This window comes from Fonticula alba (genome assembly GCF_000388065.1).
Source record: "Fonticula alba strain ATCC 38817 unplaced genomic scaffold supercont2.2, whole genome shotgun sequence".
Taxonomy (NCBI): Eukaryota; order Rotosphaerida; family Fonticulaceae; genus Fonticula; species Fonticula alba.
This window is the reverse complement of record NW_009242972.1, coordinates 3,729,100-3,744,611: the sequence shown is the minus strand read 5'-3', so window position 1 is coordinate 3,744,611 and position 15,512 is coordinate 3,729,100. Positions and strand designations below refer to the sequence as shown.

Genomic DNA, 15,512 nt, shown 5'->3' with positions numbered 1-15,512 from the left:
TATGTGTGCATATGTGCGCATATGTGTGCATATGTGTGCATATGTGCGCATATGTGTGCATATGCGTGCATGTGCGTGGATGCGTGCCGGCAGAGCGGGTGTCGCCGCGCAGACGCACCAAAAAGGCCGCCAGGCTCCCTGGCGGACTGTCCCCGTGTGTGATGCCGGGCCCAGAGAGAGCGAGGAACCCGGCCCCGAGAAGCCCACGCGCAGGAGGGCTGTCCTGTCCGAAGGCCAGTGCTCCGGCGACCGGGGCGCCGGCCGCCGGCCAGCGCCCAAGCAAAAAGGCCCCAATGCCCGGGCCCTCCGGAAGCAGGGCCGACTGTATGGTGGTCATCAGTCGATCACGCACCGATGGGAAGTCCGTCCACAGGTGGCCGAAACTATGGGCCACGGCCACCGGCAAATCCGGCCGCCCGGACACGGCCAACAACAAAAGCGAATCTGTCAGCAGGGTCAGCAGGGTGAAACGCCCAGCCCGGCCGGGCCCCCCGGCCATGTCCTCCTCCTCGGCCGACAGCATGCCATCGGCCGGGCCGCCCCCCCGGCCGGGCGAGGCGGCCAATGCATCGGCCAGCAGCCGGGCAACCAGCTCGGCCGATTCAATGTCCCCTTCCTGGTGCTGAGACCAGACCCGACGGGCCAGGGCCACGCGGGCTGACCGGCTCGGCGGGGCCTGCCCCGGACGCAGCCACCGCGACATGGTCATGTCGGCCGACCCGAGGGCCAGGCGCAGGGCGGCCAGCAGCCGCCCGGGGCTCGGACCGGCCACCCGACTCTCGGGAACCAGGCGCCAGCTCAGGCACAGGGCCAACAGCGCGCGAGCCTGCAACGGGGCGCTGGTGGCCCCAGCGGCACCCGAGGCGCTGATCGGCGCCACACCCATGCCCGGACCGCCGGCCAGCAGGTCCCCGGCCGCCGCGCACAGGACCCCGATCGCGGCTCCGGGCGACCGGTACATGGTGGTCACCAGGAAGACCAGGCGCCGGAGGTGAGCCGCCTCGGTGGCCACCTCGACCAGTCCCACGGCCGGAGGTCGATCGAACGCCGCCACCGCCAGGCCAAGCAGCTGGCTCGGAGACAGGCCATCCACCGTGGCGACCGGCTCGCGAACCCACCGGCCGAGGAGCTCCACGCGGAAGCCCGGCAGGTCGATGCCATGATGCCGAGCCAGGCGGCTGACCAGGCGCTCGAAATCGAAGGACAGCGCCCCGCTGGTGGCTGCCGGATCTCCCCGGCAGCTTGGGGCCGTGGCCGATCCCAGCAGCAGCAGCGACTCGGCGAAGGCCCGGTGCAGGGCAGCCAGCAGCTGGCGAATGTCGTCATCCGCCCGGGGCCCGGGGCTTGGGAAGAGATCCCCCTCGGCCAGCACCGGGCCAATGTTGGCCGGGGCCCCGGTCCGCGGCCCGGCGTCCGGGTGATGGCGGACAAACTTCCGGAAGTCCCCGAGCCCCAGTCGCGCGAGGCGCAACTCCCCGCGCACGCGCACAAGCGTCCGCCGGAGGTGATGCAGGATGGCCGGCGCGCGGATTTTGGCCTGCTGAGCGGCGGCAGCGGCCCGGCCGGTGCTCTGGCTCAGCAGGCCAAACCACGCCCCCGGTCGCGGGGGGCCGTCCAGTGCCACGGAGCCTCCGCCGGCGCCCTGGGACAGGGGCGACGGCCGCTTGACGCCCAGCGACGCGGCCGTGTCCGGCCCGGCATCCGGCAGGAAGCTCGGCGCGGCCACGGCCCCGGCCAGGCGCAGGGCACGCCGGTAGAGCCGCGCCCGGAGGGCGGACAATGGCGCCCAGCAGGCGCACAGGACATTCAGGGCCACTGCCCGCTCCGGGGCCAGAGCCTCCAACCGAGCCAGCCCCGAGGCGAGCAGTGACCGCTCCAATCGCCGGGCAGCTCGGGCGCCGCCGCCCGGGGCCAGGGAAATCCGCCCGCGCTCCAATTCCACGGCCAGACTCAGGACCGCGGCTTCGGGCAGGGCCGCCAGCGGGGCGAACCCCACAGCCGCCGCCACCAAACGACTGGCCAGCCCGGGCGACAGGGGACCCATGTCATCCGGCACGCTCGAGCTCACACCCGGGGGCCGGAATTCCCCGGCCGCCGGGAGGGTCCCAGCAAGCAGGCCCTGCAGAGTGTGCACACAAGCCTGGCGGATGGTCGGGCCCAGGGTGGCAAAGTGCTCGGCCACATCGGACCCAGCCATCAGCGACGACCCGTCGGCCAGAGCGCGCCGAAGGCAAGCCAACGGGTCGCGACTGAAGAGGAAGAGACACAAATCCCAGGACTCCGGCACCGAGCCCCGGAGGCCGGGCTTGGCCCCGGTGGGGGATTCCCCGGGCAGGGAAAAGTGCCCGGCGGCTGCCGCCACCGCCCGGCGGCAATGGGCTCGCCAGCCCCGAAGCGCCTGGAGCACGGTCACTCCCTGGCCGGCGGCGGCCAGACTGGCCAGACAATCGACAGCCGGGCCGCGTGGGCCATGCTCGCCGGGGCCCGGGCCCGGGGCCGCGGCTGCGGCTGCCCGCTCGGCCAGCAGGGCCGTTCGCTGTGCCGGCCAGCAGCCAATTGCCAGGCGCTCGGCCGCCGAAAGCATCATCTCCAGGCGATCATACTCCCGACCGCTGAGGCCTTGGTACAGGGCCGAGGTGAGCTGGCTGAGCGCGCGGGCCAGTGGGGCCGCCACGCTCGGCTGGCCGACCAGCAGGGCCACCATCCGGCCGACACGCACATCCTCCCGCAGATCGTGCACCGGGGCCGTGCGCAGGCGATGGACCAACGCGCAGGCCGCCAGCTCGGCCACCTCTCTCGGCGGGGGGGGCGGCTGGCCTTCAAGCAGCAGCATCTGCTCCAGGTACTGGAACCCCGCCCCAAGGGGCGCTCCCTGTAGCACCAGTGTCCGAGCAAGGTCCAAACGATAGGCCCCGGCTTCGGGATCGGCGAAGCGCTCGCCCTGGAAGTCCGGCGCTGTCCACAGATCGAACCCGGGACTCGGCGTCTGGGAGGAATCATGTTGCTGCTGCTGCTGCTGCTGCTGCCGGTGCTGCCAATCAAACCACCCAGCCAGCCAGGCACGCCACCGGGCCAGGCCCGGCGCGGCTGGATCCACCAGACGTCGATCCAGCAGGCACGCCGCGGCCGACGTGCCGGGCCGGGCGTGTTGGCCCTCGATCGCAACCGACAAACAGGCGGTGCCCGGTGCGACAAGCCCCAGCAGGCCGGCCGGCGGTGCGGCCAGCGCCGCCAGATCCTGGATAGGCGATGACCGTGGGGTGGTGGGCTGGATGAGCCCCGGCTTTGGGGGATCGAGCGCCTGCTCGGCCGCAGCGCTGACGCTGGGCCGTCGAACGGCCGGCGGGGAGTGCCGCATGGTCGAGGGGCTTCTCTTTTTCGGGGAGCTCGCCAAGGCCACCGGGGCAGCGTGGCGACCGGTGTCCGGCTGCAGGGCACCGACCGGCCGCACGGGCGTCCGAATCAAGCGCTGCAGGAAACTCTGGTACTGCATCAGCCAAGTTAGCTGGAAATGCCGGCTCGGAAGCCGGCGTGCGGCATCCAGCATGTCAATCACCGCCGCCGAGTGGCCTCCGGTCCGGGTGAACGCCAGCAGGCTGAGCAGGTCCAGGCGGCCGGCCGCGCTGGGGCCCATGCCTTCCGGCGCGCCCGGGCCCTCCACCGCCAGTAACTCCGAAACCAGGGCATCCGACAGCTGGATGGACCGTTGGTGCAGGGCCGCCAACTCTCGGCCCAGTCGAGCCAGGGGCGAGGGTGCCGCCGGGGGGAGGGCCCGCCCCGCGGCCGCCGCCGCCGCAGCCACCACCACGGCCACCGGCTGGGCCATTTCCCACTCGCCCGGGAGATGCGCCAGCGCCGCGGCCACCATGTGCCCCAAGCGCCAGGCCAGCCAAATGTGCTGTGCCTCGGTGAGAAGAGCCAGCAACTGTTGCAGGCCACTCAATGCATGGCAATGGGCCACAATGCGCTGGGCATCGGTCTGCCTGGCCGAGGCGGACCCCAGCGAATCCACCGGGTCCAACGGGTCCCGAGGGATGCCATCAATTCCGACACTGGTCCTGGTGGTCGTGGGCACGGCCGTCGCCGCGGCCGCGGCCGCGACCACCGCCGCTGTGCACACTTCCCCGGCGAGGGCGCGCAGCGATGGCCGCGCCCCGGGCAGGGGATCCTCAATCGGCCTGGCCTCGGCCGAAAGGAGATACCGGGCAACGGCTGCACCGCGCTGTCCCACCTCTCCGGCATCCAGCACCAGTCCATGCTCGGGCCCGGTGCCAAGATGCGGCCCGGTGCCGAGCCCAATGGCGTGGGTATACCTTGCCAGGTGCTCGGCCGACCGGCTGCCCGACGACTGGCCGGTCGGAGCGGTTACCGAATCCAAGAGCGAAGCCCAAGCAGGCACCGACCAGTCGGTGGGAGAGTCCTCCAGGCCGATGGTGCTGCGGGAAAAGGCCACACCCGCCGACGAGGCCGCCAAACATTGGGACTGGAAGTGCAACACCCGCATGGTGGCCAGGGCAACCGAGAGGTCCGAAGCCGGCAGGCCGGCGCAGGCATGGGGCCCGCCAAGCGCAGCGCGCCCCAAGTGGCCGCGAGGCTCGGCGCCGGCAGGGCATGCGTCATGGGCGCCGGCGACCGGGCAGCCAATCGGAATGGCGGTCGCCGCGGCCCTCACGACCAGGCCGAGGGCCACGTCCACCACCGCCGGCCGGGCCATCAGCCCCGGGGATCCGGTGACCGCATGCGCCGCAGCGGCCAATGCCGTGGCTGGCGTGGCCCCCACCACCGGGAGCATTTCGTCCGACCGGTCGGCGAAGATCGGCTGCTGGCTCAGTGCCACCAGCGAGGCGGCCGCTTCGGGATCCGGCAGCAGCAAGCCGCCCAACAGCAGGCGCTCGTGCAGCGCGGCATCCGGCAGCCCAAGAGCCTGGGCCAAATACCGCCCGGTGATCGGGTCCTCCGGCGCAAGTCGACTTCGGGGAAGCAAAGCACCCAGCAGGCCGACGTCGCCGACCGTCTTGGGGGACGCCTGGCTGGCCCAGGCCCGGGCCCCGGTGGCGGCGGCCACCCCGGCCCAGAAATCCCGCTCCGCGACAAGGAGATCCTCCGGGCGGAGGTGGCGACGCTGCCGGCACTCATGCAGGAACCGATCTAGCAATGCCTCGGGGGGCATCTGCTCGCCAAATGGCGCCGGTGCCAGGGACACAATGCCGAAGTCCAGGAGGAGGCGCCGGCTGGCGGCCCAGGCGCGCGCGCCGGCGCGCGCCGCCCCCAGGCGCCGGTGCTGATCACCCCACTCGGCCAGCCCGGCTGGCGCATCGGCCCACAGGACATCCGCCAGGCCATCCGGCTGGGGCAGCGGGTCCGCGGGGGGCTGCATGGCCTGCAGCATGGCCGCCTCGGTGCGCCGAAGCTGCCCGGCCACGGCCACCGCACAGGCTCCCAACAGCCGAGCACGCGCAAGCACCGACAATGCCACGGCCGAGAGGCCCGCCCCCGAGGCATCCACCAACTCCAAGACAAACCAGGTCCCCTCCAGGTCGTGAAGCATCGGTGCGGCCGGGCCATTTCCGGGACCATGCTCACTGTCGGCATCGGGGGCACAGCTGCCGGGGGTCGTGCCGGCCATCGGCATCGGCAGCAGGTGAACGAGGTCCGGCACGGCCAGGGTCACCCGCAGCTGCCCCGCGAGCCAGGCCAAAAGGTGCTGGTGATCGGCCCGCCGGGCAGCCAGACGAAGCAGCCGCCCCCGGGTGCCGGCCTGCGGCCCGGTGTCGATGACGGCCCCGCGTGCGGGGTGTCGTAAAATGGCACACACCGCTTCGGCCAGGGTGGCCTCCACTTGTGGCAGAATCCCAGACACCGTGGCATTGGCCCGGAGCCTTCGATATGCGGCGTCCACCAGGCCGGCCGCCTGGGCCTGGACCAGGCCGGCCCAGACCCCGGGATCGCCATCGGCCGAGGGGCGGGCCAGCGCCTCGGTCGCCGCGCCATCAGGACCGGGCCACACCGCCAGGGTCCGGCAGAAGGTGAAGGCATCCGACAGCCGAGCCCAAAGGTCGGCCGTCGAGCCGGGGCCCACTTGGCTGGCGGCGATGCGCCCGGCCAGGCGCACCACCCGGCCGGGATCCAGGCCGCCCATTTCCACGCACACGGCACCCCCGGCCAAGCTGGGAACATGCTTCCGAAGGAGGGCCGCCGCCGTGGCCAGGCGTGCCTGATCGGCCAATGCCCCCAGCAGACGCAGATACAGGGCATCCACCCGGGGACATGTGACCGGATGCAGGACGCCGGCCGGCAGGCCGAGCGCCAGCTCGGTCAGATGCTCCGACTGGAGGAGGTGGCCGGAGCCCTCCGGCGCCTCGGAGTCCTCGGACTCCGGGGACTCGTCCGACGGGGAGAATGCCCAGTCGGAGTCGGAATCCTCGGAATCGCTGGCCGCCCGGAGGAAGCGCCCGGTGTCCAGGGCCGCCGGGTCGGCCGGGCGAGCGAGCCACTCATGCCGCTGCCGGCGCTGGCATTCGATGCGCATCACTTGCGAAGCGGCCCCGCGCAGGGCCCGACGCACGGCCTGATCGAGGGCCTCGGGCCAGGGGCCGTCTTCGCCCTCCTGGGCGAGGACCGCGGCCAGGAGCAAACGCAGGCGCACCGTTTCGGCCAGGCAGTCACCCGGGGCCGGGGACACCGCCTGGCCAAGGAACCGCTCGCCCAGGGCCAGCCCGGCTTCCAGAGGCAGGACCAGACGCTCGACATCCGGCCGGCCGGGCGGCCGAAGCGAGTGCGGCATGACCCCCCCCGAGGAGGGATCCCCCGGCTCCAGGCATACGGCCGCCAGGAGGTCCGCCACCGGGACACACCGCCACTGAGCCAGCTGCTGGAGCAGGTCGCCAAGATCGGCCAGCCTCTCCGGGGTGGCCGGCCGCCCGGCGGACAGCAGGAGGTCGGCCAGCAGCCGTGCCAGCCCGGCGGCCGAGAGCCGGCAGAAGGAGCGCAAATTGGCCAACCCCGGAGGCCATGATCCGCCGCCCGATCCGGACCCGGGCAGGCCGAAACCCTCCACACGCCGGCGGAGGGCTTGAAGCTCGGTGGCTCGCTTGCGGCAGGCCCGGAGCCGGGCCAGTCGGGCCTGCCGGCCACGAAGGCACCGCAGGGCCAGGTGGGTGGCACCGGCCGCGGCCGGCCCCACAGATGCAGGGCCACCGACGCCGGCACCTTCGTGCCCCAGCAGCAGGGAGGCCAAGTGCACGGTCCCTGACGCGCCGGTCAGGGCCAGGAGCCCGCGCGAGCCCAAGTCTTGCAGGGTTTGGGTCAGACGGCTGGAAGCCGGCGCAGGGCCGGCCGTGGCCCCGGCCGCCGCCGCCGCCGCCGCCTGCCCGGCCGCGGTGAAGTCAACACATCGGAGCAAGGTGAGCGCCGCCTCCGGACAGGCAAGCTCCCCGGCCCAGCAGAGGACCCAACTCTCGAAACGCGCCAGCAGCCCGGACTCCGGGCCGGCCCTGAGGTCCATCAAATCGAAGGTGGCATCGCGGCCGACCGGCAGCACACCCGCGGCAGGAGGGTCCTCGTGGTCGGAATCATGCCCCCCATCGGGCATGGGCACCGCGGGACCGGGGGCCGGCCAGCGAAGGTCGAAGTCCAGCAGGGCCGGCAGGACATCGGCCCCGAACCAGGCGGCCAGAGCCCCGGGATCGTGCACCGCCGGCCCCCCGGCCCCGGCTGCCCGGAGCCCAGCCACGTCGGTGGCTGCCGGGAACCGTGCCAGGATGTCAAAAACCCGCGGGGCCAGGGCACGGTCGGCTGGCGACCCGGGGAAATAATCGGAGCACGGAAGCAGGAGAGGCACGTTAGAACACCTTTCGGAGCCCCGGCCCCGGGAGGCGGCCCACATGGGCGGCCAGGAAGGCGGGCAACGCACCGGCAACATGGCGCGACCACAGGAGCATGGCTGCCTCCAGCAGAACCGCCGAATGGTCGGCCCGCACTGACAGCGGATCGACCGGCCGAACAACACCCTTGAGGAGGTGATCCAGGATTTGCGTCACCGACCGGCCACGGAACCATGCCCAAGCTTGGGCATCGGCCGAGCCCCTGGGATGCAAGGCGGCCTGGAGCTCGGCCAGTGAAGCCCCTCCATCTCCGGAGGCACATGCGGCCAGGGCATGCCGACACAGTTCGAAGGAACCCAATCGGAAGAGCGCCGCATCCAGATGGGCCAAGAGCACCTCGGCTGAGGGCTGACGCCGGGGCAATCGGAAGACACTCGCGCCGCTGGCCAGGCAGCCGCCTTGAGGGGGGTCCTCATGGCCATTGGCATGTTCGTCGGCGGGCGACTGCCCGCGCATCGGGCCATCGGCAGCGCCCGAAGGGATTTCCGCGTCGTGATCGCCATCATCCTGACCCTCATCGTCGCTCGCGGTCGGGGGCTGGGCAGAGATGGCGGCCAGCACCTGGCGAAGACCCGCGGCTTCGGGCCCGGGCTGCTGGCCGCATGAGGGGCAGGCGTCGCCGGTCTTCGTGGCCGCCTGAAGGCCGAGCCATGTGGCACCGCCTTGCAGGAGCCCACGAACAAGGCCCCCGGGCTTGGCCGGTCGGGTCCGGCCGGCGGGATGACCACAGCCACATGGCCGGCCGAGGAGCCAGTCGAAGCTGCGCGGCCCGGGATCCCGAGAGAAGGGACTCGGCCCCAGGTGCCCGGGGCGGCGATCATCAGCTTGGATGTCGGCCGGCAGCTCGGCCGCCAGCTGGCCCTCGACCCGATCCCGGGCATAGCAAAGCACCGCACGCACCAGGGTGGAGGATGCCAGCGGAACCGCCAGAGCCAGCCGGGCAACACGCTCAGCCGAGGCCAGCGCGGCCAAGTCCTCCAGCAGGCCGGCCGTCTGGGCCAGGGAACCCCGGGAGTCGGGATCGCCCGGGCAGCCGGCGGCCAGGGCGGCTGTCGTGGCCCGGAAGCGGGCCACCACCACGCGACTGCGGCTCAAGCGATACCGGTCGGCCAGGTCAAGGGCCTCGAGGAAGTTCCCCGCGGCCAGATGACGCTCATACTCCTGCTCGGGGGAGGACTCGGCCACGGAGCACAGTTGCAAAGCGCGTACCGGGACCATGTCAGCGCCCGGCAGGCCAGCAGGCCCGGCCTGTATGAGGCGGATGCGCGGCAGGGGCGGCGGGAGGGACATGCCCGGGCGCGGGCTGGCCGCGGGTGCGGAGCGCCCGCACCCCCGACAGCATGCCAGTGCATAGGGAAAGAGGTGGAAATCCCCGCACGGGGCCCCGGGATCAAAGACACCGCCAGGGTCACCGGCCAAGGGCCCCATGTCCGGCCAGAGCCCGGGCAGGATGCCGGGCAGGGCACGGCCACCGGGGCACAGAAAGCCCCCCAGGCGGGGCTCCACCCCGGGCCCCTGGGCCAAGCGCATGCGCCACACAGAGCCCACGGCCCCGCCAGCCGGCGGGAGCCGGTCCAGCACCATGCCGGTTGCCTGGCCGCCACCTCGGGAGATCCCGAGCAGGAAGCCGCCGGGCAACAGCGACCAGTCACCGAGGCCGAGGGCCCCCCAGCCCGACAGCATGGTCCCGGTGATGGTGCACCAGAAGCCCATGTACGTGGTGTCGGCCGCCCGGGAGGGGGCAATGGCGGCGGCCACAAATAAGCCACAGGAGCTGACCGCCAGCCAGCCTGTCGGAGCCCGGTGCAGGGCAGTGGGCTGGGCGGCCTCCCCGACCGGGACCGCCTGGTAGGGGCTCAGCGGCCCGGCTGGGGGAGGCCCCGTGCCCGGGGGCCACTCGCCGGGAGCGGAGGGGTCGGCAAATTGCTCGGCCACCAAGCGAGGCCGGAGGAGGGACATCGGAGCCGGCGTGGCGGCCAGCGTGGCGGCCATTTCCCCGGCCGAGGGGAGCGTCCACCAGGTCAGCAGCCCCGGGGCCGTGGGGTGCTGGTTCAGGACAAGCCGCGCGCCATCTTCATGCATGCCCAGGGGAAGGATGGCGGCGGCCAGTGGGAGCGTGGCCGGCACATGGAGGAGTGTAAATCGAGCCTCCGAGGCGTGCTCAAGAGCAGATGCCAGCGGGCTCGCTGTATCGGGCATCAGCAGGAAGCACGCCTGGACAGCCTCCGGGCTGCTGATCAGCGCCAGCAAGGCGGTCGGGGAGCTTGGGATATGGACAACGAGAGAGGGAGATACAGAGAAGGGGGGAGGGAGTTAGGACAAGGGCCTGGGGGGGGGGGGAGGCCCCACCTTCGGCACATTGTGCACAGGGAGCCGCTTCAAGGCCCGGAGCAACGCACAGAAAGTGCAATGAGGCGATGGGCCCCGCTTCCCGGGGGGGCCGGCTGCTGAGGAGCCTGCGCTCGGACAGATCGATCGCATGCAGACCACCCTCCACGTCGGCCACGAACAGCGTATTGGAGTCCGGCGACAGGCAGCACACGGCCCGCGGGTGCCCGCCTGGGCCCGGGACAAAGTGCACCGGCGCATGGAGGGCCACCCTCGCCAAAGGAGGGCCAGTCTGGCCGGCCGCATCGTCCGGCAAGAAAACCACCCGCGACCCGGCGAGCAGCAGCACATCAGCCGCGACCGCCGGATGGCGCGCAATGTGCACCACATCGAAGGTGTCATCATCGGGCAGGTCGCCCGGCGGACAGAGGTGGCGCAAGATCGCATCGAAGACCGGCACCAGGGAGTGGCGCGTCGGGCCGGCAACTCGGCCGGCCACCTGCAAATCCAGGATCCCGGCGACCGCGGGGGCCAGAAAGGCAGTCCCAGCCGGAGTGACGGCACCCGGCCCGGCACCCAGATCGCCGGTGGACATCGGGGCGGAGGCGCGTGCGCGTTTTCCACGCGGCAGGTCGCCCGCGGTCTGGGCGACCATCATTCCAATGTCATCGGGAGGAGGAGAGCGCTTGCGCGGCGGAGAGCTCGGTGGGCCGGGCACGGCAGCCGCCGCTGCAGCCGCAGCAGGCTCCATCTGTCAAAGGTCGCTCCCCCCCCCCCTCACCCCCGGGCGAAGAGATGCACGTGCACCGGTCGACAGGCCAAGGGAAGTGCCGGCAAGAGCGCACCGGCCACCTCCGAGCAACGAAGGACCGCCGTGCGAAAGAGGCAGGCGCAGCCCGGAATGAAAATGCGAGACGGACGCCACGAAGAAGAACCGGCCGGGGGCAGAGGGTCGGGGAGGGTCAAGAGGGCCGGGCAAAAGGCAGTTGCATGTGCGTGTGTATGTGTGTGTGTGTGTGTGTGTGTATGTGTGTAAGTATGAGTCGTGAGTGGGGAGGGGGCTGTCCTGGCGGGCATTCCGGCCGGAGGTCCGAAGGCTGGCCAGAAAAAAGGGCCCCTGGGACACGGGCGCCGACGGGCGATCACCCACGGCCGGGGGGGGGGATGGTCCTTTCCGATCGCATGAAGCGCCAATGGGCGAGGGCTGCGCGCCCCGGGCGTGAGTTCCCCATCCTGCCGGAGGGCACACGGCGCCGGTCCTTGCCCGGGTGCGGTGGCGCGGGCCGATGATCTTGGCCGGGAGATTCGCGCCAGGGGCCCGGACAGAGTGCTCCCCCCGGTCGGCCCCCCCCCCCCCTTGTGCCCAGGCCGCCGGCCAACAGCCAACCGACCAGGCCCGAGGGCACATCGCCGCCGGGCGGCGGGGCCCGGGGAGGGAGCCCCAACGGCCAGTCCCCCCCTGCCCGGGAGTGGGCACCGGGAGCAGTCCACGCGCTGGGTGTCCTCTGGCGCGCCTCCCGCTGCGTGCGCCCCCGGCTCCGCCTTGGGCTTCGCTGGCTGTTTCGTCGGTGCCGGGCGCGCGGTCCTCTACTGTCCCTCGCGCCCCCCCCCCCCCGGCCGCCGCCCTCCGCGGCAGCCACGTTCGCGTGTTGAGGTGCGTGCATGGCGTGCAAAAAGTAACGGTACGCCCACCGTGGGGCTCGAACCCACGACCCTGGGATTAAAAGTCCCATGCTCTGGCCAACTGAGCTAGGCGGGCTAGGCAGCTACCCGGTGCCCGGAACTATGGTGATTTGATGGCAACAAGAGACGCGTGCTGGCCGAAAAACACCCTCAAGAGACGCCTCTTGCATGGGCTATCCCAAGCGACTTGGCGCAGGGGAAGCGTGTTGGGCTCATAACCCAAAGGTCGGTGGATCGAAACCACCAGTCGCTATGGCTTACCTTTTGCCCTGCTGCCCGGGCCCGCCTTTTGCTGCTTGTCCACGCTCCCCCCCCCCCCCCCCCCCCCCCCCCCCCCGCGATTACTGCCTCCCCCCTAAACACACCAGGGAAGGAAGAGGCAGCAGAGAGGGGCACCGGAGAGAAGAGCACCATCAGAAAGAGAGCCCTCTTCAACCGAGGATCGTTCTAGCCCGTGCTCACCCGTCGCCATTCCTCGACCCCCCGGGCGAGATCCCTACCTGAAGACGGCATGCGCACACATGCGCGCGCACGACACGGCACGGCGTCCGCCCTACACACCTGCGGGTTTGAGCCCTCGGCAACCGCGGGCGAGAAACAATGGACCGGAAGCCGGCTCGAACATGCGTCATGCTGCCGGGTCACTTCATTCCGCCGGGAGACCCCCGCGCTTGCGACACACAGATGCGACTATTTGAGTGTATTAAAAAATGGACGGAGGGATGGGTGGAAAAAAGGGAGGGGGGGAGGCGACGACGGGGGGAGAACCGGCTGCCGCCGCCGCCGCTGCCGCCCTCGCGCGCTGGATCCGCACACACAGCGAGTGGGAAGGGCGGAGGGGAGGGAGAGGGCCACAGCACACGCGGGCACAGAAAGAGAGGGGGAGAGGAAGGGAGGAAGAGAAAGGGGAATGTGCTTCGTTGGGACGCCTCGGAGGGGGGGGGGGGGGGGGGGATTCCTCCCCTACACATACGGACGTCTCCTCTCCCATCCTGAAGCAGTATGAGGGCAGGCGAGGGGGGAGGGAGCACCATCCCGAGGCCCCCTTCAGACCGGCGGGGTGTAGAAGATGAACACCAGGGCAGTGGGCATGACGAAGCAGCCAATGCAAATGGCAAGCACCGAGAGGACCTTCATGGTGTTGAGCGGGAAGAGACCACCATGCATCTTGATGAAGAAGACGCCGGGCAGGATGTAGCACATGGTGGTGGAGCCAATGGCACCGACGAAGGACAGGACCTTGGACAGGTCCTCCACCAGAGCACCGATGGTGAAGGTGACCGCGATGATGGAGATGGTAATGATGTAGAACCGAGCCTGAGAAAGGGAGCCGACCTCCTTCTTCATGGCGCTGCGCATGAAAGACTGGTACAGGTTGTCGGCACAGATGCGGGCCGGGTGCGACTGCAGGGCATACGAGAAGGCCACCAGGATGACAAGGAAGATGCGGCCAACCGTGACCGCCGTGTTATCAGTGGGGTCTGGGTGGCGTGCACGGGAGGGGAGGTTAGCTGGAGGCCGCGGCCGGGTGCGCCCTCGCGCACCAGGAGGGGAAGGGGAGGGAGGAAGGGAGGCATGGCTCGGTTGCGATGGAGGCAGTGTCGGTGGCCCGAAGGGAGAAGCACCGGGACGCACAGTTGTTCATGATGTTGTCCTTGATGCCGGATCCGAACTGGATGTATCCCAGCAGGGAGATCAGGGTGTACACGCCGAGGGCGGTACCGATGGAGGAGCCAATGACACCATTGATGCGGCCCTTGGAGGGGTTGGTGATCTCGAGGTAGATGGAGAAGATCTGCACAGGGGAAGGCAAGGCAGGGCGGCCCGGGGAGGGTGGGTACATGCACGCGCGCGCGAGGAGGAGGAGGAGGGGAAGGGCAAGTGCACAAGCGTGTGGGCAGGTGAGGACCCAGAGGGGGAGAGGCTTTGACATGCCGAGAGATAAGAAAAGAAAAGAAAAGAAAAAGCAAGAGGAGGGGCGCAGACGGGCGCGCACGTTCTGGTGGCAGGTGTAGCCGAACACATAAATGGTCATCACCTGGAAGAAGGAGGTGTCAAGACGGAAGAGATCCAGCTCGGTGGAGGGGACATGCGGCTCGCGAATGAAGAAGACAATCACCAGGCCCACCAGGTAGATGATGGCCGTCAGGGCAAGGGCAGAGGTGAAGCTATTGCCGGGGAGAGCCGGGAGGAGAGTCAGTCGGCGGCGGCGGGCGGCGGGACACAAATGGAAGCGCCGGCCGAGGGGATTTCGAGGACGCACCGCAGGGAGTTCAGCTGCTTGAGGAACGCGGTCGGGATGATGACAAGCCCCCACATGAGCACCCAGAAGGCCCGGGAAACCCAGATGCTGCCACTGGTGGGATCGATGTGGAAGAAGAAGGTAATGATGTCGGGCATGAGGGACCCAATGATGACCAGGAAGGAGACAGCCTGCGTGGGTGCGCACGCGCACGATGGACGGGTGTCAGCAGGGCGGGGAGGGGGGGGGGGGATGAACATGCGAAGGGCCAGGGGCCATGGGGCAAGGGTGTGGCAGGGAGTCGACATGATCGAGGGCAGAGGGCAGAGGGCAGGGAAGGCGGCAGAGGAGAGCAGGAGCACGCACAACACCAATGCACTTGACAAAGACAACCGCATCCACCAGGACGGCCAGGCTCGGGTACGAGTGACGCGTGCAAGTGTAGTACGAGGGGGTGTCCTTTTCGCCGACCTGCTTCAGGCGATCGGTGCACTGGACCAGGAGGTAGAGGCCGAAGGCGGAGAAGAAAGCACTGCATGCCGGCGCGGTGGGAGTGTGAGCAGGGGGCCAGAAGAGCAGGGCACAAAAGAAGCGAGGCAGCAGGAGGAGCGGAGCGGAGGGGGGGCCAGGAAGGCGCGCACCTGACAACCAGCAGAATCGGGCCGAGGACAAGGCCGTTCTTGGAGATGGCATACGGCAGACCCAGCATGCCGGACCCCATGATGGTGTTGGCCAGGTTGATGAAGGACGAGAAGAAGGAAGCCGAACGGACCGGCGCGGCCACCGAGGTGCCCTCATCCGACAGGAGGGCCTGCGCATCGTCCAGGTACCCGGTGTTCTCCTCATCATCGTGGGAGGTGGAGCCCGGGCGCGACTCGGCCGTCGTGAGCGGGGCATTCTGGTAGAACCCCTGCTCGGAAGGCTGATGGCCGTTGATGGAGGGGTCCTCGACGTCGGGGATGGTCGCGTACGACCGGTACGTGGAGGCCATGGCGGTGGACGGGGTGGCCGGGCGGGAGAAAGAAAGGCGCGGGAAGGGGGGGAGGAGGAAGCGGGGACAGGAAAAAGAGGGAACAGGGGGTCTAGGGAGGGGAAGGGGGACTGCCATGGAGAAAGGGCCATCCTGGGGGGGGGGAGGCGGGCTCCCCTCGGGGCGCGTGCCTTTGAAGGGATCTCGCTTGGGCGTGGGCAAGGGTGCCGGGGTGTGGGAACGCCGAGAGGGGAAACGGTCCTGTGCGCTGGTGGTCAAGGAGGTTTGGGTCGAGCAGCTGGCACCGCACCGTGGTCCGTCGGTGCCGGCGGTCACGGCCACCGCCCGCCTCCTCGGCCCTGTTCGGGCCCTTCTCGCGCCTGCGGATACACGCACATGCCCCCCC

At 70.3% G+C, this 15,512-nt stretch overlaps 2 protein-coding genes and 2 non-coding genes across 4 annotated transcripts in view; 1 reads left to right on the top strand and 3 right to left on the bottom strand.

Annotated features, from left to right (window-relative positions):
- H696_01772 (hypothetical protein) overlaps positions 1 to 10,982 on the bottom strand; it is a 13,363-nt gene extending 2,381 nt beyond the window's left edge. The window contains exons 1-3 of the mRNA XM_009495679.1: positions 10,283 to 10,982; positions 7,913 to 10,146; positions 119 to 7,794 (exon numbers count right to left, since the gene is read on the bottom strand). Coding sequence (XP_009493954.1) covers positions 119 to 7,794; positions 7,913 to 10,146; positions 10,283 to 10,962 — 10,590 coding nt within the window. The 5' untranslated portion in view covers positions 10,963 to 10,982. The remainder of the gene's footprint in view (positions 1 to 118; positions 7,795 to 7,912; positions 10,147 to 10,282) is intronic.
- A 914-nt stretch (positions 10,983 to 11,896) lies between these two features.
- H696_01771 lies at positions 11,897 to 11,970 on the bottom strand. The gene has a single exon. It is a non-coding gene; the product is annotated as a tRNA-Lys (tRNA).
- A 105-nt stretch (positions 11,971 to 12,075) lies between these two features.
- On the top strand, positions 12,076 to 12,147 carry H696_01770. Its single transcript has one exon. It is a non-coding gene; the product is annotated as a tRNA-Met (tRNA).
- Positions 12,148 to 12,830: 683 nt separating this feature from the next.
- H696_01769 (hypothetical protein) lies at positions 12,831 to 15,253 on the bottom strand. Its single transcript, XM_009495678.1, has 6 exons — positions 14,778 to 15,253; positions 14,503 to 14,668; positions 14,158 to 14,327; positions 13,891 to 14,062; positions 13,530 to 13,689; positions 12,831 to 13,375 (listed from the first exon to the last, which is right to left on the bottom strand). Exons 1-6 carry the CDS (start codon positions 15,242 to 15,244, stop codon positions 12,942 to 12,944), a joined length of 1,569 nt encoding a protein of 522 aa, XP_009493953.1. The 5' UTR covers positions 15,245 to 15,253; the 3' UTR covers positions 12,831 to 12,941.
- Positions 15,254 to 15,512: the final 259 nt, after the last annotated feature.